Source organism: Sus scrofa, chromosome 13 (assembly GCF_054392235.1).
Source record: "Sus scrofa isolate SSC_HxYL_T2T_F1_AM1 chromosome 13, Sscrofa_HxYL_maternal_Yorkshire_Landrace_v2.0, whole genome shotgun sequence".
Classification (NCBI taxonomy): Eukaryota; Metazoa; Chordata; class Mammalia; order Artiodactyla; family Suidae; genus Sus; species Sus scrofa.
Genome location: NC_139395.1, coordinates 215,314,494 through 215,337,273, shown reverse-complemented (window position 1 = coordinate 215,337,273; position 22,780 = coordinate 215,314,494). Strand labels below are relative to the sequence as shown.

The 22,780-nt window shown below is 47.3% G+C and overlaps 1 protein-coding gene across 13 annotated transcripts in view; it reads right to left on the bottom strand.

The window, feature by feature from the left end:
• The window catches only part of DOP1B (DOP1 leucine zipper like protein B), a 134,498-nt gene that overhangs the window by 12,645 nt on the left and 99,073 nt on the right, over positions 1 to 22,780 (bottom strand). For 7 of the 13 annotated variants that reach the window (XR_014825159.1, XR_014825160.1, XR_014825161.1 and 4 more), the window contains 10 exons: positions 20,249 to 20,383; positions 15,801 to 15,856; positions 13,733 to 13,837; positions 13,569 to 13,635; positions 10,999 to 11,143; positions 5,669 to 5,751; positions 5,330 to 5,439; positions 5,042 to 5,188; positions 3,505 to 3,566; positions 2,897 to 3,025 (listed from right to left, as the gene is read on the bottom strand). Coding sequence is in view for 4 of the 13 variants with exons in the window: in XM_003132763.5 (XP_003132811.3) it covers positions 2,897 to 3,025; positions 3,505 to 3,566; positions 5,042 to 5,188; positions 5,330 to 5,439; positions 5,669 to 5,751; positions 10,999 to 11,143; positions 13,569 to 13,635; positions 13,733 to 13,837; positions 15,801 to 15,856; positions 20,249 to 20,383 (1,039 nt within the window). In the remaining 9 variants the exon portion in view is untranslated. Of the gene's footprint in view, positions 1 to 1,854; positions 2,051 to 2,392; positions 3,026 to 3,504; positions 3,753 to 4,180; positions 5,189 to 5,329; positions 5,440 to 5,668; positions 5,752 to 10,998; positions 11,144 to 13,568; positions 13,636 to 13,732; positions 13,838 to 15,800; positions 15,857 to 16,966; positions 17,551 to 19,758; positions 20,384 to 22,780 lie in introns of those variants that run through there. The other 6 variants (XR_014825158.1, XR_014825162.1, XR_014825163.1 and 3 more) reach the window with 6 other exon arrangements.

The following is a 22,780-nucleotide window of genomic DNA, read 5'->3' as shown; positions in this document are numbered from 1 at the left end:
GAGGGCACTGAAAGGACGGCACGCTACATGGCTCACCAGGCTCTCCTCCTGGACCTAATGCAGCCCTTCAGGCCACTGTCTGACGGCCTTTTGCATAAGGCACCATCACGGATGCTGCACGTGAACTAGAAGAAGTGTGGTTCCTGTTGTTCTGCCTCCCCTCCAAATTCTGTAAAGATGCAACCAAGCTCAGTTTTTTGTTTTTGTTTTTGTTTTTTGCTTTTTAGGGCTGCACCTGCGGCATATGGAGGTTCCCAAACTAGGGGACTAATCGGAGCTACAGCTGCCAGCCTATGCCACAGCCATAGCAACGCCAGATCCGAGCCAGGGCTGCCACCTACACCACAGCTCACGACAACGCAGGATCCTTAACCCACTGAGCAAGACCAGGGATCGAACATGCATCTTCATGGATACTAGTCAGATTCATTTCCACTGAGCCACGATAGGAACTCCCAAAGTTCAGCTTTGGCTCTGCACTGAGCCGTGGTCTTTGGAGGGCTGCCATCACCTTTCCTGGCATTTGGGGTCACGCTCGGATCTAATCAGCCTCCTGTCAGTAACTTGAGAAAGGACCTGTCCACACCTGAATATCTGCTTTCACACATCTCATTTCATACTTCCTAGCTAGTCAACACATTATGCCACAGACATCTTATAGGCTTTACATGCTGACATCACGTCAGCTGAAATATAACAGTATTTTATTATCACAAATCTGCAATATTGTCATAGTTGACATTGTGAAAGCTGTTACTGTTTTGACCTAAAACAAGTAAGACCTTTCAAAGAGTTAATCAAGTAGGGAGATGGGCTAAGAATCAGTACTGACATTTAGAGTCATCAGGATACATTAAGAAGAGCACAGGGGGAGTTCCGTTCATGGCTCAGTGGTTAACGAACCCAACTAGCAACCATGAGGACTTGGGGTCGATCCCTGGCCTCGCTCGGTGGGTTAAGGATCTGGCATTGCCATGAGCTGTGGTGTAGGTCGCAGACGCGGCTCGGATCCTGCGTTGCTGTGGCTGTGCCACAGGCCGGGAGCTGTAGCTCTGATTCTACCCCAGCCTGAGAACGTCCATATGCCTTGGGTGTGGCCCTAAAATAAAAAAAAGAAGAGCACACAGGAAGTTCCCTGGTGGTCTCAGTGGTTAGGATTCAGCACTTTCTCTGCTGAGGCCCAGGTTTAATTCCTGGTCTGGACTCCAACTCCCTCCCCCACCCCCGCAAAAAAAAAAAAAAAAAAAAAAAACCATAGAAAAAAGAAGAGCACACGCTTTGTGAGCTGACAGACATTTATAAGAAAAAATTTTAAGAGGGCAGAGTAAGAGATTCATATCAGAATTCTATGGGGAAACAACCTGAACGCCCTTCTACTGGTGAACTGGTAAACAAGTCGCAGAATGGAATCCTATAAATAAATTGCAATAAAGAGGAATAAGCTATTTATTGGTAAATACAATAGAATGGATGACTCCCTAATACATTACGTGAGTCAAAGAAGCCAGACTCAAAGGCTACACACTGTCTAATCTCATTTACAGGACATTCTGGAAAAGAACTAGAAGAACAGAGCAAATTAGTGGTGGACTGGGTCGGGGAAAGGAGGAGATGACCTCTGAAGGGCACGAGGGGACTTTCGGGGTGATGGAAACGTTCTGTGCTTTGACTCAGGTGGTGGTTATGTGACCATGTGTGTTCGTCAAAATTCACAGAACTGTATAGACAGAAGTGTGACTTTCACCATATGTAAATTGCACCTTAATAAATCTGAGTCCCCCAAAAGGATTTATGCCATAATTTTAATGTTTGTAAAACTGTTTGTTACTCTAGTCTTCATGATATTTAATATGATTTTTTTTTTTTTTTGGTCTTTTTTTTTGTACTTGCAGCATATGGAGGTCGCCAGCCTAGGGGTTGAATTGGAGCTACAGCTGCCGGCCTACACCACAGCTACAGCAATGAGGGATCCCAGCCACACCTGTGACCTACACCACAGCTTATGGCAATGTGGGATCCTTAACCCACTGGGCAAGGCCAGGGATCGAACCTGCAACATCGTGGATACTAGTCAGGTTCTTAATCCACTGAGCCACAACAGGAACTCCTTTCATAGGATTCTCTAAAGATTTATCACATTCCATTTAAGCCACGAGTCTTTAGGAAAACACATTCTTACTTAAGAATTCTTTCAGGAGTTCCCATCGTGGCGCAGTGGGATGGGAGTTCCCACTACTAGGAGTTCCTGTCATGCTCAGTGGAAATGAATCTGACTAATATCCATGAGGATGCAGGTTCGATCCCTGGCCTCGTTCAGTGAGTTAAGGATCTGATGTGGCTGCAAGCTGCAGTGTATGTCACAGATGCAGCTTAGATCCGATGTTGCCATGGCCATGGTGTAGATTGCAGATTTGGCCCAGATCTGACATTGCTGTGGCTGTGGCCTCGGCCTACAGCTCCAGCTCCAATTTGACCCCCCACCTGGAAACTTCCATACATTGTAGGTACGGCTATAAAAAGAAAAAAACCCTGATTTTTAAAATAAAGTTTCAGGAGTTCTTTTGTGGCACAGTGGATTAAGGGTCCGGCATCGTCACTGCAGCCGTGTGGCTCGCTGCTGTGGCTGGAGTTCAGTCCCTGGCTTGGGAACTTCCATGTGTCACAGGTGCAGCCAAAAAAAGTACTAGATAAATTAAAGTTTCAGATGTACCAATATATTTCTAAAGCTCTTCTACAATCACTCCTGCCAAGCACTCATTTAACGTTCAAATCATTCTGCCAAAATGGGCTATGGGCCCCTCTGGTTGCCACCTCTTGGCACTCTGGGCCAGTCTGTGGGGCAGGGGGTGGAGGGGAGGTCAGGTGAGGTGGGGTGGGGTGGGGGTGGCCTTCTTACCTTGAATCAAAGGAAGGTAGAGGTGGTACTGGTCAAGCTCTCCACTGAAGACAGCAAAAGCCTGGCGCTTCAGCAGCATGGCCTTCTGCTCAAAACTTGAGAACAGTTTTAAAGAACTGCTCTGCATGTCTAGAATAAATACAGCAAATAAGTTCCATTGGTGAGAAAACTGCATTGAGAGGTAGGTGATCAGACATTCCTACTAGTGTTACTTCCTATCTTCCCTGGTGAAAGATCATGACCTTGGTTCAGCAAGAGTGTATGGTTATTATTCACATATTTATAAAAGTACTCATTGCTTTCATGATACTTAATGACAGGTATTTGAAGAGGCTGTGAGGTACAGGAAAGGACCCCTAACAGACTATGATCAACTTACCATTACTTTCAAAAGTATTTTCTCTACTATAAAACTGGGGAAAAGGTGGTTAGAGGCATTCTGATGAACACACTGAAACTAGGAAGTCCTGACATCACAGTTTGCGGCCAAGATGGCACCACAAAAGTTTTGAGCAAGGTCCTGAAATACGTGGTAAAGCTGATTGTGACCAAAAGGCATGGGTTCTGTAATGGGTGACTTTGTGTGCAAGGACCACAGAAGAACTTACTCATTAAATCTTTAAACATGGCTTTCTCGTGAGTCAGGAGATGGTCAATAATGGACTTCCAACTGGATATTAAAAAAAGCAAAGTTAATTAAATATGCAAAGGGTGACAGTCCGATTAAAGGAACACGTTCCTTTAAGATCTATTAAAAACTGCTTTCTGAAAAGTTAGTGAAACAGATTAAGAATTTGTTTTTGTTTTTGTTTTTTTCTTTTTAGGGCCACACCTGCCACATATGGAAGTTCCCAGGCTGGGGGTCAAACTGGAGCTGCAGCTGCCGGCCTACACCACAGCCACAGCAATGTGGGATCCGAGCCACATTTGTGACCTATACCACAGCTCACGGCAACGTGGGATCTTTAACCCACTGAGCCAGGCCAGGGATCAAACCAGAATCCTCATGGATGCTAGTCGGGTTCGTTGGGTTCGCCACACAGGAGAACTTCGGATGAAGAGTTTTTATGTAAGGAAAAACTATGCAAAAGCTTTCATTTAGGAGTTTCCATCATGGCTCATCGGAAATGAATCTGACTAGTAGCCATAAGGATGTGGGTTCAATCCCTAGCCTCAGTGGGTTAAGGATCCAGTGTTGCAGGTTGTAGATGTGGCTTGGATCTAGCATTGCTGTGGCTGGCAAATGTAGTTCCAATTCAACCCCTAGCCTGGGAACTTTCATACGCCTTGGATGTGGCCCTAAAAAGAAAAAAAAAAAAAAAAGGCAAAGCCCTTAACATAGAGAATAATAAATAGTTTCCAGCTCACCATAAAAGAAAACACAAATTAGTCAAGGTGCTTTGGCTTTTGCAAGGGCTGTCCTTAAATATGTCCACATAGATGGCATCCATACACTTGTGTTGATGGAAATTAGTGGGGTTGCGGGGGGCAGGAAGACAAATACCTCTGTTTTTCAACGGGCTCCCCTGCCTCACAACAGGATTAACAGGGTGAAAGTTACAGGGGCTGGTGGCAGCAGAGCAAACTCTCAGGTCACAGGAAAAAGCTGACCAGTCTCCACCTCTATCCCTGCCATTAATAAAGTCATGGTCAGCCCCGCCAGGGGCAGAGTTGCAAGTGGTTTTGTTGACCTCCAAGAAAAAGGCACAGTAAGTACAGCTTGCAGCTTTAATTCCATGCATCTCTGCTGCCCTGCAGAGTCGAGCCGGCCACAAGGTCTCAGTGAGAGCTCCAGGAGTGGGAGTCGAGAAGTGGGATAAGGACACTGCAGTGTCACCCCTGTCCTCTTAATGTTGGTTAAGCATCTTATGATTACAAGATAAAGGAGCATTAGACCAAGTACCACTGGAACCCTATACTATGCTCTTTAGGAATTCCTCTATTAAAAAAAAAAAAGACATCTTTCTAGTTTTAAGACCTAATTCCTTTCCCAGGAATACACGGTAAACATGTGAGTGATGTCTTATGATCTGGGTGGAAGCTAGTTCTGTTCTCATTTCAGGAATGAGGATTAATTACATAAACCCGAACCCTTTTCCACTTGAAGAGTCCAGGCACATTTTTTATCAGGACAGCATTTCTTACTGCACACAAGAAGTGTCCATCTGAAAGAAGGCCGGGTCCAGGAATAATTCCAGGACTTCTTTTTTCCAGGCTCGTTTCGTGTAGGCATAACCACTCAGAGAACTCAGCAGCTGGGAGCCAGCCCGGAAGCTGGGGGTGTTGTAGGCGCTGGATGGGGTGGGAAGGGGAAAGGGTCGAGGTCAGAGATGGTGCCAGGACGCCCACTGAATGCACGTCCCCTGGGCTTCTTCCCACACATGGCGGGGTCATGGGACGGGGGTGGGGTCCGATGGAAGGAGCAAGCCTTACCTGTGATTGCGTAAGTAAGGAAAAACATAGTACAGCAGACGCGAGATCAGCGGCACTGCTTTCTCCTTCTCATCACTCCGATAAACCATGTCCAGGAGAGATGCCAGAACCTGAAAGAACAGGACCACCGGAGAAGAGACATCTCCTAAGTAAGAAGCAATATGAAATTTAGTCCTGGGGTATGTTAGAGCCTAAGAGAAAACTCCACAGGGCAGCCTGAGGCTCAGGCTGGCTCTAAGGCTCACCAGCGACGGTGCGACCCACGTTTCCTGGCACCTGAGCAGGACTGCCTTTGCAAAGACTCTTTCCGGAGGGATGATGAGCCTGAGGCCTGCTTACCTCTGCCAGGAGGGAGAGGGCCTGCACGCTGTACACCGAAGGGGCTGACGAGGACACCATCGCTGAAGCGGCCGTGGCAGCATCTGCGGACCCAAAGAGGCATCTGTTTTTTGATCGTGACGGACGGGTCACCACTGATGCCCCCAAAGCATCACATGAACTTGAGTCATGAGCCCCACCTTCCACACTGACTGTGTGGGTACGTCTAGGTTGGAGTCTTCTGCTAACATGTTCAATTTCAGCAACTAAGAATCTGGGTATTGTGACCAAACAAAGCAGCACCAGCTCACTTCTATTCTCATCATCCTTTTTGGAACTCCAACACCCCCTTGGGTGATGGTGGCATATGGAAGTCCCCAGGCTAGGGTGGAATTGGAGCTGCAGCTGAGGCCTAGGCCACAGCCATGGCAACATCAGATCCAAGCCGCCTCTGTGACCTACACTTAAGCTTTCAGAACTGCCAGATCCTTAACCTGCTGAGCCACAACAGGGACTCTTTTGATTTTTTTAAAAATAAAAATCAGGCAATTATTTTATTACAGTACTGCCTTGAGGTCAAGTTTAATAACCGCACAAAGGCCAGGCCCAATAACACTTGATTTGACACAGCTCAGCTGCACTGGTGGTGGACAAGCAGGTTATTTTATTTTTTGTCTTTTTAAGGCCGCACCTACAGCATATGGAAGTTCCCAGGCTAGGGGTCAAAACAGAGCTGTGGCTGCCAGCTTATGCCACAGCCACAGCAATGCCAGATCTGAGCCACATCTGTGACCTACACCACAGCTCACGGCAACACCGGATCCTTAACTCACTAAGGGAGGCCAGGGATTGAACCCACTACCTCATGGTTACTAGTTGGGTTTGTTACTGCTGTGCCATGGTGGGAACTCCCATACAAATACATTTTGATTAACTCCAGTTGGAAAACAAACCAAATAAAAGATACTCTTTGGTCCTCAGTACTACTTCCGTACTGACCTCTTGACAGCTAAGCTTCAGCAAGAGTTATCCACACCCACGGTCTCCCATTCTCTCCTCCACCTACGTCAATCCCGTCTCCCCACCCCCAGGTCACACCCGGTGAGCCTCTGTCCCGATCTCACTCTACTGCTCAGCAGCCTTTGGCTGGGTTCCTCTGCCCTCCTCCTTGAAACACTCTCTCCCAGAGTTTCCGTGACTTGATGTTCTTTTGGTTTTTCCTCCTACCCCAGTGACCTGTGCTGGCTCCTTCCCAGACATCTCAGGTTTAATACTTGCCGTTGCAAGCTCGATTTCTGTCTCCGAAATGTTCTTGCTTCAGTTTTCTCCACCTCAATTGTTTAAACCAACAAGAAAAGGCATCCTTGATTGCCTCCTTTTGGAAACAGCCACGTCCAACCCATCAGCACGTTCTGTCCACTCCACACGTGCACCAGCCCACCTTTCTCTATCGCCCCTGCCTCCAAGCTTACATCATCGCTTGCCCAGAGCACCGCAAAATCCTTTTAACTGAACTCCTGGTTTCTTTCCGGCAGCCAAATTGTTGTTTTCTAAAGACTCAGTAAGATCCTATCATTGCTTCAAACACTTAATGGCTTCCCGCAGCAAGTGGGCTGACGTCCAAGTTCTTAAGCCCGCTCTGTCTGCATCAAGCGCCACCAACTTCGGCCCCCGCTCGCTCCCTGACCTCAGATAACCATGGCATCAGGCTCCAGCCAAGCTGGTCTGCAGGTGTCTTGGTCTCTGCCCACCCCCACCTCAAAGACTCACCATCCCCTCTGGGCAGTGCCTTTCCAGGGCTTGGCAGAGCTGTCTTTCATGTCACAGCACAGCTGTCGCTTCCTCAGGGACATCTTCTGCAACATCTCAAGTGGCCCCCACCCCACTCCCATTAATTAAAAAAACCCTTTTATTTTGGAATAATTTGGAATTTCCAGGAGAGTTGAAAGATACCATTGTTCATTTAGGTTTTCGTTTTTTTTTTTTTTTTTTTTAAATGGCCGCACTTGAGGCACATGGAAGTTCCCAGGGATTGAAGACTGAATCTGTGCTGCAGCTGCTGACCTAGGACGCAGTTGCAGGTACACTGGATCCTTTAACCCACTGTGCTGGGCGGGGGATCAAACCTGCACCTCCACAGCAACTGGAGTTGCTGCAGCTGGATTCTTAACCTACTGCACCATGGTGGGAACTCCTGTTAATTTGCTTTTGACTATCACCTTCTGTGCCACTCCCCGGAGAGCAGAGGCCCTGCTCATGCTGCTTGCTACTGTAGCACCAGCATCTAGAACAAAGTGTGTGGCACATGCCAGACACAAATATACATGGGAGAGCAAATGCATGTCCACTGCAGGCACAAAAACTCTAGGTGGAGAAAAACATATCATTCAAATGATATGAAAAACAGAAAAACAGTCTCATTCGGTTTCATGCTTTATATGGCTAGTGTACATGTTTAATTTGTTCAAGACTTAAACAAAATGTAGTTATATCCAAAGACTTCTTTGGTACTCTATAATTTGCTAATTAAGTCTTTTTGAGTGAATGCCCTTGTGGCACATCAGGTTAAGGATCTAGCATTGTCAGTGCAGCGACTTGGGTCACTGCTGGGGTGTGGGTTCAATCCCTGGCCCAGAAACTTCCACATGCTTTGGGTGCAGCCAAGAAGAAAAAAAAGGTCTCGCCGAGAAGCCGCCAAATCAAATTACCTCCAGCTTTAGAACTCTCTGGTTTCTTTTTTTCCCCTTTGTATGGCTGCATCTGCAGCATATGGAAATTCCTGAGCTAGGGGTGGAACTGGAGCTGCAGATGAGGCCTACGCCACAGCCCCACAGCCATACTGGATCGTAGCCGTATCTGTAACCTACGCTGCAGCTGTGGTAACACCAGATCCTTAACCTGCTGAGCCACAATGGGAACTTCTACAATTTCTTTTTTTAAGTAAAAATCAGGCAATTATATTACTACAGTACTGCCCTGAGGTAAAAATTAATTATTGCACAAAAGCCAGGCCCAATAATGCCTGACTTGACAAAGCTTGGCTGCACTGGTGGCGGACAAGCAGTTTCATCCATCCATCAGTACCTATGACAGAGACAACTGAGGGCAAATCAGCCAGGGAGAGGGACAAGCTCTCTTTCCCTGGAACCACAACTGTAACCATAGACACAGCTGGAGAAAGCATAACTGTTGGTTTAAGTTAGCAAATGATAGTATCCTAGTTATAAGATCTTCACTAGAGAGTAAAATATAATCCTTTTTCTTTTTTTTTTTTTTTTTGGCTGAGCCTGCAGCATGCAGAAGTTCCCAGGCCAGGGATCAAACCCCCACTGCTGCAGTGATAATGCCAGATCCTTAACCCACTGCATCACAAGGCAACTTTTAATTCCTTTCAAAATGTAAACCACAAAACCAGGTACCAAGCAGATGGCTGAAGTAATGGGTGAGGGAACTGCAGTTTGTCCATCCAACACCATGCTTCCTCCTCCTGGGAGGAGAAGCCCTTCTTGGGTGGGAGCCTGTTTCTCATGGCTTCAGTGCACCAGCCCTTTCCCATTGCCTCTGGGTCAGTCATAGGCCCAAGAAGAGCCAATCAGAATCTTATTGCATGACATCTGATGAAGCTCATCTGAACACCTGGTTCCTGCCATGCCTGAAACCAGATTTCAATGCAGTTTGTACTGGAGCCAAAAAGTTTCCTGCTGTTGTGTTTCTGTCTGCCTGAAATGGGTGTCTGTTACTTGTAAGAGAAAAGAGCTTAGACTTCTTGACAAGTCTTCCTCTGTATACTACAAACTACGAGCTCAGCTTTGTTTCCGCAGATGGAACTATAGCTAATGATGATGACATTTTGTGGTGGGGACTGTGCGATATAGTTCAGACTGAGAACTGATAGGTAATTTTTTTGCCCCTGTGTTCATAAAACGGAGACCAGGAGTTCCCTGGTGGTTTAATGGGTTAAGGTGTTACCGCTGTGGCTTGGGTCACTCCTGTGGCACAGATTTGATCTTTGGCCCAGGAACTTCTGCAGGTCATGGGCATGGCCAACACCCCCCCCCACAAACAACCCCCCCAAAAAAAACCCACCAACTGAGAGCAAAACTGATTTTACCGTCCAGTGTTAAGCAGTGTTGGGCCTGCACGTACTTTCACATCCTTGTGTTAAATAATACTGAGAACTTGCAAAAATAATTACTTGCTCCAAGATATGCCTGATCCTAAAAGAAAAACTGAACCCACTAAAGTGGCTTACTTATCAAAACAAGCTGCGTGCTCATCAAGCTTCATTCTGGGCCCTTGCCTAGCACTGTGCCCACCGGTGCAAAGGTATTTTATCACTAACTCTGCCCAATCATGACCAGTGCCCTACCTTGAAAGATCTGCCACAAACAATTCAGCCAAGGCCCTACCACCCTATAAGCATCCTCCCCAAATCTTCCCTGTTGAGACACCCCTATGACTGCCAAGTTTCTCTCTCACTGCAGCAGGTCTAATAACCTGAGATTTGCTTGATGGATGGCTATGTCTGACAACTGACAAGCTACACTACTGCATTTAATCCAGACTCCTCAAGAGTGTCGAGCTGATCAATGGTCCTCCGAGTAAATAAATGCGTTTCCTTTGGGAGTCGCCCGACCATTTTCCTAGGAAGCTATAGCAGCAAGGCTGGGGTGTGCCTACTCTCTGGGACCTTCATGACGATGACAAGCCACAAGGATGGCTGAGGGGCAGGGGTGTGTTGGCCAGAAATGAAATACATCATCAAGTGCCTGACGACAGTTTGTTGGCTTCCTATGTCTTCTTTCCACAAAAAAGAAAAACACACATCCTTCTATTCTTGATCCCCCACAGATTTCTGTCACCGAGTCCAGGCAATTTATCTTGGCAAGTTACTTTCTTGGAGCCCAATCTAGGCTCAGTGAGGGCTTTACATGGTAGCGTGGGCCACTCCGGACCCTTCCACTGGAATCCCACTGTTCATCACATATACAACTTATGCTGTAAGAAGTAAGACCAGTTTACTTTTTTTTTTGGTCTTTTTGTCTTTTCTATGCCTGTGGCATATGGAGGTTCCCAGGCTAGGGGTCAAATAGGAGCTGCAGCAGCCAGTCTATGCCACAGCCACAGCAACGCAGGATTCAAGCCATGTCTGCGACCTACACCACAGCTCACGGCAATGCCGGATCCTTCACCCACTGAGTGAGCCAGGGATTGAACCTGCAACCTCATGGTTCCTCGTTGGATTTGTTTCTGCTGTGCCATGATGGGAATTCCAGACTAATTTACTTTTAAGGCAAAACTAGACCTACCAGGTTGCAGTGGGCATTACCTTCTGACCTGTCGATACCTACCGTGTAAATCTTCCTCGGCATCAGATTCTTCTAGTGAGATCTGAGGCTGGGCCTTCACTTCCAGGTTTCTGCTTAGCCAGCTGGTTTGTTCTAAGGAAGAACCAGCAATGTTCCCAACCGCGTCTATAATTTTTTGAGTGACTTCCTAAGAGTAATTGAGAGAAAGAGGAAAGAAAGTTAGTTAAGGAAAAGAACCTCGAGTGCCTAAAATAGCACCATCCGCTAGAACTATAATGCAAGCCACTGCTGTGAACCATATAGGTAATATCAAGTTTTCTAGGAGCCACGTTAACAGAAGAAACAAGTTCATAACGTTAACTCAATATATCCAAAATATTATCAACATATAATCAATATAAAAATTACTAGTGAGACTCTGCATTATTTTTGGCATTAAGTCTTTGAAATACAATGTATACTTTATACCTAACAGCACATTTGATGCAGACAAGCCACATCTCAAGGGCACAAAAGCCACAGGTGGCTCACGTGGCCAACGTGGGCAAAAGAGAGACATAGGAAGTCACAGCTGCCCGCTGCATTTGGCGGATTCGATTTCTGATTTCTTTTTTTTTATCTTTTTGCCTTTTCTAGGGCAACTCCCACGGCATATGGAGGTTCCCAGGCTAGGGGTCTAATCGGAGCTGTAGCCTCTGGCCTACACCTAGGCCAGAGCCACAGCAATGTGGGATCTGAGCCGTGTCTGCGACCTACACCACAGCTCACAGCAATGCTGGATCTTTAACCCACTGAGCAAGGCCAGGGACCCAACCCGCGACCTCATGGTTCCTAGTCGGATTCGTTAACCACTGCGCCACAAAGGAAACTCCTTGATTTCTGATTTCTTTAGGACCACAGGTTCTTGCTAGAAATACGCTTTTTGATAATACAACAAGAGGAGTTCCCTGGAGGCTCTGCAGGTTAAGGATCTGGTATTGTTACCGCCGTGGCTCTGGTTACTGCTGTGGGGCGGGTTTGACCCTGGCTCGGGAACTTCTACAGGCCATGGGCGTGGCCAAAAAAATACAACGAGAAATAAAACTGAATGAATTAAATTGCCTCAGTGAGGGTGAGGGAGGAGTCATCGAATTAGGAGTCCAATTGGGAAAGAATTTGGTGAAGTAGCTGGGACAGAAGTGGAAACGCTGAGTGGCTATCATCAATCGCCGGCTGACAGGGGCTGAAAGTCCTTGTCATCTGAGATGTGAACAACCCCGACTTCCACCCTGAGCCCAGCAGCTCAGGCTTCATGAAGCAACAGCACATCTGCCTGCTGGCGACAAGGAGGGTGCAGCAGTGGGAACTGCCCACCGTGAGCCTCGGGGGTGCATGATAGCAGCAAGGGAGACCAAGAAAGGGGGTGGAGGCCCTAGAGGAGCTCCTGTTTCAAGTGCAGTGAGTGGCTGGAGAAGAAGTTAGGGCACCTGGAAACAGCGGGAAGGAGTCCATGTCAGGGGGCTGGGACACCATGGCGTGGAAGAGCGAGCTGCACCTGCTGCGGTAGAGCCTGTGGCCAAAGCTCAGCCCAGCTGGACTGAAGAGAGGCAACAGGCCATGGGAGGTGGTGGGCTCACCAGGCTGGTGTGGGAAGTGCCGCCCAAGGCTGGGGTGCAGCATCTGCACTGAGAGGATGCTTTCTTCCCAAAGGAGTCCAGTGCCAAACGCAGAACTCTGGTGGTCTGGCATTGGGAACTGGCCAGACCTTTTCCAGACACCAGGGATCACAACCTTTAGCAGTAATATCACCAAAGCCATCAACTACCTGTCCCAGTTTAAAGACTGACTCAAGGAGTTCCTGTCATGGCTCAGTGGTAAACAAATCCAACTAGGAACCATGAGGTTGCGGGTTTGATCCCTGGCCTCGCTCAGTGCGTTAAGGATCCAGTGTTACTGTGCGCTGTGAGGCAGGCTGCAGACGTGGCTCGGATCCTGCGTTGCTGTGACTCTGGCGTAGGCTGGCGGCTATAGCTCCGATTAGATCCCTAGCCTGGGAACCTCCATATGCCGTGGGAGCGGCCCTAGAAGAGATGAAAAATAAATAAATAAATAAAAAATAAAGACTGACTCAAAAAGCTCCTCAGCGATTATAATGGCTGTACAACAGTGATTTTCCTACAACCCCGTCATCACTTCTATTGTGTACCTGGCATTCTACTCCAAGGAGATTTTCCTGCTCCTATGGGTGAGCTTTACTTCCATTTTTCAGGGTTTTTGAAATTTCCTATGAATACATATCTGGCTTAAGAGGGGGGAGGAGGTTCTAGGGAAAGGAATCCATGTCAAAAGATAGATTTATGGTTCTAATTAGGCTGAAGAGTGAGCTCTGTGCTCATCTGTGTGCGGGAGGGAGGGAGGTACCTTGTAAACTCCACGGTCGACCGCCCAAGGTTAACACGACCTTCATCAGAAGGCCCTGTCAAGCCCTCAAAGACCATAGCAGAGGAAGTCAGATGTGGGAACAAACTTGAAGCTAAGACCTGACTCTGCCCGATGTTTACCATCTCCAGGGAGAGCCCCTAGGGTGGACGACACTCCTGGGCAGTCACAATCTGCTCAACGTGCCCACACACCTGCAGGTCTCTTTGGTCCTTCTTGCTCTCCAGGTTGGGTGTTCTCGTTACAAAGTCGTTCAGCATGCTGTTGAGAGACAACCAGCTTCAGACTGAGAAGGCGGCAGAAATAGACCTATGTTCCCGCAGAAAAACATGGTGACCTGAGTGCCGTGACACAATACCTGAGAAGCAGAAAATATCCAGGGGGAGCGAGATTCAACTGCACAGACTCCTTCAACACGCCCAGTAGCGAAGGGAAGTTCTCTTGCAAGGCTGTCACTGGGAGCCTTTAAAAAAAAAAAAAAAAAAAAAAAAAAAGGAAAGAAAAAATATCCAACCATGAACAGGTCAAAACAAGATGTTTAATTATAAGCACATTTTGGATCCAGGCAGTTGGAAAGCACAGGGAAAAAGGCCTGTCTGCCTGACTTGTTTGTTCCTTTTCAAATTATAGTACAGGAGTTCTGGCTATGGCTCAACGGGATGGGCAGCATCTCTGGAGCGCTAGGATGCAGGTTCAATTCCCGGCCCACCACAGTGGGTTAAGGATCCGGTGCCACCTGACCTGCGGCATATTTTGCAGCTGCGGCTCAGATCTGTTTTCTGGCTCAGGAACTCTCTATGCCGTGGGCTAAATAAACTAAAATAAAATTACAATACACACAAGCTAAATGTTGGTATTCTGGCAAGAACATGGAGTCTGGTGACCTGAAACCCTGCTGCTGACAGGCCAGCGGCTCCTGATTTCCTTGTCTATAAAGTAAAAGCCATGTACTAGAGGGCTGACCTCCCTGATTCTAACATTCGGCCTCCCTAAGGTCGTTGGTCACAAAGAGTCAGCCATCAGAAGGTCAAGGAGAATGACATCAGGGGTCACCTAGCAGGGGGCTGATCTTTAGAGGCGCTCAGGTCAGGCCTCATGGGCAACAATGGGAGACTGCTGCAGCCCCAGGGTTCCAGGTTCAAGTCCTGGTGACTGACTGACTGCCTCCTGAGTGACCTGGACTGAGTGACCTGGGCAGGGCCTCCTCCGTAAAAGAAGGACGCAGCTCCCGAGGGGGCTGGGAAAGACCAGGTGTGGCTCAGACCACTGTAGCAGGTGCTCGCTGTTTAACACAGACTAGTTACCAGAAGGGATGTGACTAGCTCATCTCTAACTCCTGGAGGAAAGAAGTACAATGATGCTGGAGGGGCGGGGAGAGGTAAACAGCTCTTCTGAACTCAATCCCACGCCCAGTGGCTTCCGGGACTATGACCCTCAATCTACCTTCCTGCAAGCTCGGGAGCTGGAATAACCACAGAAGGTGAACTTGTTCACCAGGAAGCCTGAAATTGGTTGTCACATTTTCATACAGTGAAACTCCTGAGATATGTGAGGCTGTGAGGCTTCCTTGAGGCGGGGTTCAAACTCCCTCCACCCTCATCACTGCAGCGGAGAAGGCCTCCACAGTGAAGGGTCTGGAAGCTGCACCTGGGATGTGTCATCAGCGCTGCCCCAGGCCCAGCAAAGCTTCCTTTCTGCCAGGGAGAAATGCCTGGGGCACCCACTTCAACGTGGCCTGTAGCTGAGACCACTGCATGCGGCTGGATATTCAGCTCAGTAAACCTGAGCAGAAGCCACTGAGCAAAGAGCATGGTAAAGCACTGAGAACAGTGCCAAAAATAAAAGAGGTCTTTAAAACCCACCCCCGACTTTTTTTGTTTGTTTGTTTTTTTGGTATGAGTTTAATGCAAACTGTTTCTTCTAAAGTTTACCAGGCGTCCCATAAAGCTAGTGTTTGACCTACAGCACGCAGACCTTAAAATGTCAGATTTGATCGCTGCAAGAAGAAAAGTAAGATTAGTATTATTGCCATGCCTGGAGAGGAAATGGGGGCACCATTAAGATACTTTCTGAACTATGGCTCTCCAGAAATCAAGAAATAGAGTTGGGGAGGAGGCTAAATTAAGAATTTGGGATTAACGCATACACACTACTATCTATAAAACAGATAAAAAACAAGGACCTACTGTATCACACAGGTAAGTATATTCAATATCTTGTAATTGCCTATAACAGAAAAGAATCTGAAAAATTACATAGATGTATTTATATCACTTTGCTACAACCTGGAAACTAACACAACATTGTAAATCCACTATACTTCAATTTAACAAAAAAGAAAAAGCAGAAATCCAATCAGAGCAATTATTTATAATCAACGCAACAGCACCTATTAACTGAGAAATGCCTTTGAGGGGCTGCCTCACCTTTGGATGAAAGCATAGCAAAACTGCAACACAGGGACATCCACGAGGGGCGATTTCTGAAAATTAAAGCAAAACCAATCACTCCAAGTTGGTTGGAAATGAGGCCAAAAAAGAATTCAAATGCAGAAAGGAAATCAGATTCCATATTTTAATACAGCAAGTTTTCAGCCAAAGAGCGTTTCAAATACAATAACCGACGTGAAACACCTCCCAAGTGGAACAAATGTATGCATGAGGTCCCAAACCTCTGGTGGCCTCTCCTCAGACGCCCAGGACATGCCCTTTATGTTTACCTACTTCCCATTCCAGGCTTTCAACACGCATTTAGGGCGAATTTGGCATCATACCTGAACCTCCCCAAACACAAAGTTGGCGGTCAAAGGTCAAAGTTGACCCTCAGGGGTGCATGTGACGAGCTACAGACAAGAGGCCACGTCCTAATCCTTAACTCCAGGATTCCCTCCAACTCAGCCCCGACAACTTCTCTAAACCTCAAATGGCCTCAGTGACTCAGAAGCAGGTTTCCGAAACATATTTTTTCCCCCTCCTTACTTTAAGAGGCTCTTCATAGAAGTTACAGAAGTTGAGCCAATCAACCAAATTAACCACAAAGTGTCACTGTGTTAGGTGAAAAGCCAAAATCCAGTCAGCCAGACGACTCTAGGGTTTGTCTGGGTTTTTAGTCCAGGAGTTTTGGATATTTGTAGAAATTCAAGTGGCATGAAGGAACAAACCCTAACAGTGCCTGATCTGTGTACAAAGCTGTCAGCAGGGCCAGCTCCGCTGTGGCTGCAGCCAGAACCAGCAGTGTGGAAGGTCAATTTCCTGTCACCTAGACCTGCTTAGACTTGTAAATGCAAACCCACCCAGGACTGATGGCCCCTCCACCTGGTTCCCCTCTGCAGAGTTCATTGCTTTAACATTTGCATTAGAGTCAAAGGCAACAAGACTCCCAGGCATCTGGGGGGAGGGGGTGGGGGGGGACCAGACATCCAACAGATGTCCTGAAGTTACCTAGGTCCATTTTACATCTCGTTTTTTTTTTTAAACTTCTTAGGGCCACACCCGTGGCATATGGAGGTTCCCAGGCTAGGGGTCGAATAGGAACTGCAGCTGCTGGCCTATGCCACAGCAACGCCAGATCCGAGCCGTGTCTGTGACCTACAACACGGGTCATGGCAACTCCACAGATCCTTAACCCACTTAGCGAGGCCAGCGATCGAACCTGAAACCTCATGGTTCCTAGTCGGATTTGTTTCCGCTGTGCCACAACGGGAACTCCGAGAATTTCATTGCTTTTTAAGGCCAGATAATATTCCACTGCATGTATATACCTCGTTTTGCTTATCCATTCATTTGCTAATGGATACTTGTTTCTATCTTTTGGCTACTGTGATTAATGCTGTAATGAACTCTGGTGTACAATACCTGTTTGAGCAAAACTAGTTCTTTTTGAAATAATCACTCTGTCCGCTACACCATTAATTTTCATTTAGGGAATTATTTTGATATTTCCCCTAATTGTTTAATTTTAAATTACCTTCGAGAAGGCAATTATTTCAAGGTCCTAACAAATCCCTGGTTTCTATCAAGTTAATTAAGAACACGATAGCTCCCACACTTTCAATGAAGAGATCTGCTTTGGTAAAAACAAAAATCTCTCAGGCACAAAACGATAAACTGAGGCATTCCCATCATGGCGCGGCAGAAACGAATCCGCCTAGGAACCACCAGGTTTCGGGTTTGATCCCTGGCCTCACTCTGGGGGTTAAAGATCCAGCATTGCCTTGAGCTGTAGTGTAAGTCACAGACACGGCTCAGATCCCGCATTGCTGTGGCTCTGGTGTAGGTCGGCGGCTACAGCTCCAATTCGACCCCCAGCCTGGGAACATCCACATGCCACGGTCGCAACCCTAATAAGCAAACAAAACAAAACAAAACAAAAACAAACAAAAAAAACCTATAAACTGAGGCAGGAGACAGATGGGCTGCAGGACAGATGTTTACAACTAGCCGCCGGTTTATACTTCAAGATAGCAGGAACAACAGGAGCAAGGCAAACAACTAGAGTTTGTCTTCTGTGGACACTTTAACCCATGGTAATGGCAGGAGCAGAGCGAGGCTAAGCCCTGATTGGGCCAAAGATCAAGAGGTCACATACTTCCTATCCTTGGGGTCAGGGAGACCCTAACTCCACATGCACAGAAAGACCTCTCTGGGTCAGAAAGGGAGGGGCTGCCAGGCCATAATAAGTCCAGCTAAGCTTCCCACAAGGCCCAGCTTTGGAATCCATCTATGCCAAAAGATGCACACGCCTATCAGGGAGGGCCCTGGGTCCAGTCAGGTGTGAGAAATTAAACAAGATAATTGACCAAAGGAAAACAAAGGCCCAGAAGAACAGCCCCATGTAAGTGGTTCAAATCACCTCTGTGGTGCCCTCCTCTTTCAGGAGGGCTTCCACACCCACACTCCTCTTTTGGGTGTGCATGAGGGCTTTGCTTCCGCCCTAGATAAACAAACCACTTCAGCTGTGCTCTCCCACATGTGTTACTGTGTTTCTAATACGAAACTCTGTATCTGTTTTTACAACTGGCGCCTTCTTGAACATCCTTGCTTTCAGCTGGGCGAGAACCAGGCCAATTCTGCTTTTAGCTTCTGGCTAGTCTAGGGGCTAGGATTCTTATTCCTGAGTAGAAAATTAAAATCTCGCTTCAAGCCATCACTCACGGCTGTCTCTCCGAAATCAAAACCACACAGCTTGTTCTATTTTAAAACCATCGTGCATGAATGAAAACGTGTCTGTGCAACACAGCCCGCCGACTGCTGCACAGAAACTGAACAGAAAAACTACAAGAGTGAGTGAGAGTTCCTGTTGTGGCTCAGCAGTAAGGAACCTGACTGGTACCCATGAGGATTTCGGTTCGATCCCTGGCCTCACTCAGTGGGTTAAGGATCTGGCATTGCCATGAGCTGCGGTGTAGGCTGGCAGCTGCAGCTCCAATTCGATCCCTAGCCTGAGAATTTCCATATGCTAAGGGTGGGGCCCCCCCGGGTGGGGCCCCCCCAAAGACAGGAAAAAAAAGCCCTACAGGAGCTTTGTGGTTCCGTGACATAACCTACAAATGCCACTGTTTTCCCTGCAGCCAGACAAAACTTCTTTCTCAGAATGTGCAGTGTGAGCTAAGTCCTCTGAAGTGTATTTTGTACCTTTATAAAAGTTATGCAAATTTATAACTTGTTTATAAGTTATGCAGATTTATAACTTACCTGTTTACTGGTCAGGCCCCTCTGAGCCCTCTTCTCGACCAGGCCTCAACCTTGATCTATAAGGTTGTACCTTTAGCACAAACGAGTCCGTACACCACACACACTGAGAGACCTGGACAAACACTAGCATGGGTCTGTGCAGCTCAAGGCCGTGTCCCTAAGGGGAATGACCTCAACCCCCTCACAGCACCTGCTCAGGAAAGAAACATCAAGGCTTCTGAACGAATTTGTTGTTCGTTCAGCCAACACCTGAGCGGTTCCTGAACTCCATTTCTGGGAGCATTTATCAAAAAAACTTCCATTATGAATAGCATTGAGAACTATGTCTAGATACTCATGTTGCAACAGAAGAAAGGGTGGGGGAAAAAACTGTAAATGCAATGTATACATCTAAGGATAACCTGACCCCCTTGCTGTACAGTGGGAAAATAAAATAAAATAAAAAAAACAAAAAAACTTCCAGTTATAAATCCTTCCTCTGTCCCTTTGGGCGCATACGCTTCTCCTACAACCCAGGGATGATTTTCTCGAGGACCTGAGAGCCATCCCTCTGAAATATCATCAGGAAAGACAGGCCTCTGTCTCCCTGTGGGAGAGTCAGCAAACCCAGAGAGCTTTGATCCACAACCACAACCCTCTTCCCGCTTGTCTGTCATCTCCCCTGACTTGGCTGAAGCCCCTGCTCGCTCACGCTCCCTGCCCTTCAACTCTCTGCTTACAACACCCAGCGACCTCTGCACAAGTCAGGATTGAGTTCAGCTCTTTGCTCTGCTGCAGTAGTTCCTGAATCAAATTGGTCTTTTCCACCTTGGACTAGTGTCTGGCTTTGCTTATCTTTGATGCCTTTCAGGCTGCAAGTTCTTTGAGGTAAGTACCATTTCCTCTTTCTAAGCGCTGAATTCATTTGCGTGCACAGCAGGTCCTTGTTAAGAACCACTGCTCTGCAGTGGGATGGAAAGATGGAAGTCATCCCTGACCTTGAGCGGTTCCCACCCCAAAACCTGAGCCCACGAGGCATATTTCACACCACTTCTGCAAAGCCCGGGAAGAACACCTTCGTTTCCACAGCTCCCCCAGTTCCTACTTGCTCCTGCACCTCCTGTTTCCTTCCCAGACACAACTGGTAAAACATGGAGTTAGAGAGCGCCATGGGTTCATCTGGAGGGTCCCGGGTTCCTGACCTCGTCCCCTCGGACCTGCGGCGGCCTCTTCACCACCTCCTTCACCAGGTGCAGCACTGTGTCCGTCTGCAGGGTGCTCAGGGCGCAGATCAGGTCCACGAGGGTCAGCTGGGACGTGCTCGCCGCTGGCACAATCTGCCAAGAAGAAAATCATTCCTTTGAGGCTCACAGAGAGAAAACAAAAAATAGGAATTTTTGGAAAGTACTCTCCAATAGCTGCTCCTGGAAAAAGAAATCTGATTTATTTACATATTTGCACATTTATTTATTCGGGGTGTGTGTGTGTGTGTGTTTAGAGCCGTACCTGAGACATATGGAAGTTTGCAGGCTAGGGCTGGAATCAGAGCTGCAGCTGCCGGCCTACACCACAGCCACAGCAACACCAGATCTGAGCCACATCTGTGACCTACATGACAGTTCATGGCAACACTGGATCCGTAACTCACTGACTGAGGCCAGGGATTGAACCTACATCCTCATGGATACTAGTCTGATTTGTTACCACTGAGCCACAATGGGAAGTCCTATTTATTTATTTTTAGCCATGGCTGGGGCATGCAGAAATTCCCTGGCCAGGAATCAAACTCATGCCACAACAGTGACCTGAGCCACTGCAGTGACAACGTCTGATCCTTAACTTGCTGTGCCACGAGAGAACTCATTTTAATCTTTCAAACAAATATTTATTTATTTTAGGGTTGTACCCACGGCATAAGGAAGTTCCCAAGCTAGAGGTCGAATTGGAGCTGCAGCTGCCAGTCTATACCACAGCCACAGCAACACCAGATCCAAGCTGCGTCTATGACCTATGGGGCAGTTTGTGGCAATGCCAGATCCTTAACCCACTGAGGGAGGCCAGGGATCGAACCCACATCCTCATGGATACCAGTCAGATTCTTAAGCCGCTAAGCCACAATAGGAACTCGTAAATAAACACGTAAATGAAGATGAAGTGAAGGACTCTACGGGTGGAAACAAAGAGCAAGGTAAGCATTTAATTAGAGGAACACTGTCAGTATTTGACACAAAGTAGGAATAAATGGTGCAGCCGATAGCGGGCAGTCATGCTGGTATGTTCAAGCTCAGGAAGTGTTTTAGAAACTGACACACTCATTTGAAGGAAACAGGCTAATACCAAGAGTCAGCCCCCAAAGGAGAGGACAGTAAGAAAAACAGGTAAACCAGGTTCACGGGAGCTGGCCTCGGCAGGACAGTCCCAGTGTGGGGGGTGCATTTAGATGACACATCTGTAGAAGGTGGTTTCATGCACTTGGAAGCATCAGGTTTATCACCAGGTAAACCCCACAGGTGCTAAGCTGGGGAGCCTGGGCCACTGGCCTCTCACACGTCCTCAGGGCCCAGGGGCCCAGGCAGGGCACTGAGACAGTGCCTGGGGGTGGAACAGACCCTCTGAGAGAGGTTCCAGGTAGGAACATGTGTGGCTGGCAGGGGGAACCAAGGAAGAAGCATGTGCTGGTTTTGTAGAAACAGGTAAACCAAGGTCCTGGATGATGGCCTCATGATGGACCTGTCGGCAGAGGAAGAATGGACAAGATGCAAGCTGAGGTCTGGGAGCAGGAATGTGATGACCTGAATTTTCTTTACCCTTGTGGACAAGTACTATTTTTACAAACTTATTCATTTTTTCTTTTTTAGGGATACACCTGGGGTCGAATCGGAGTTGCAGCTGCCGACCTACACCACAGCAATGTGGAATCTGCATCTAGGCCCTACGCTGCAGCTTGTGGCAATACCAGATCCTTAACCCACTGAGTGAGGCCAGGGATCGAACCTGCATCCTCACTGACATTATGTCAGGTACTTAACCTGCTGAGCCACAAGGGGAACTCCTATTTTTATAAATTTAAAAAGCCTAATGTAAACTCTAGAACCTGGGTGACGATGATGTGTCCATGTAGTTGCATCAACTGTGACAAACATACCCTTCTGGAGGGGGGTGTGGACAGTGGGGGAAGCCATGCATGTGTGGGGATGGGGTAATTTCAGCAATCTCTGCATCTTCCTCTCATGTGGTGGTGAACCTAAAACTGCCCTAAAACGATAAAGTCTGGGAGTTCCCACTGGGGCTCAGTGTTAATGAGCCTGTCTAGTATCCATAAGGATGTGGGTTCGATCCCAGTCCCTACTTAGTGGGTTAAGGATCCGGCATTGCCGTGAGCTGTGGTGCAGGTGGCAGATGTGGCTTGGATCCTGAGTTGCTGTGGCTGTGGTGTAGGCTGGAAACTGCAGCACCAATTCAACCTCTAGCCTGGGAACTTCCATATGCCAAAGTGGGCCCCTAAAAAAAAGGACAAAAAAAAAAGTCTTTTAAAAATTGTTTTTTTTTTTTTTTTTTTTAAGAAAAAAGCAACTATTTGGCACTTCAGCCAGGGAAGGGCCCAAGGGATAATGAACCATTTCTTAAGCTGGGTAGCAAGTTCATGGTGGTGCTTTTATTCTTTAAAATGTACATGTTATATATATCCTTGTAAGCCCACCATTAGATATTAGATTTAAAAGGTCAAATAAATA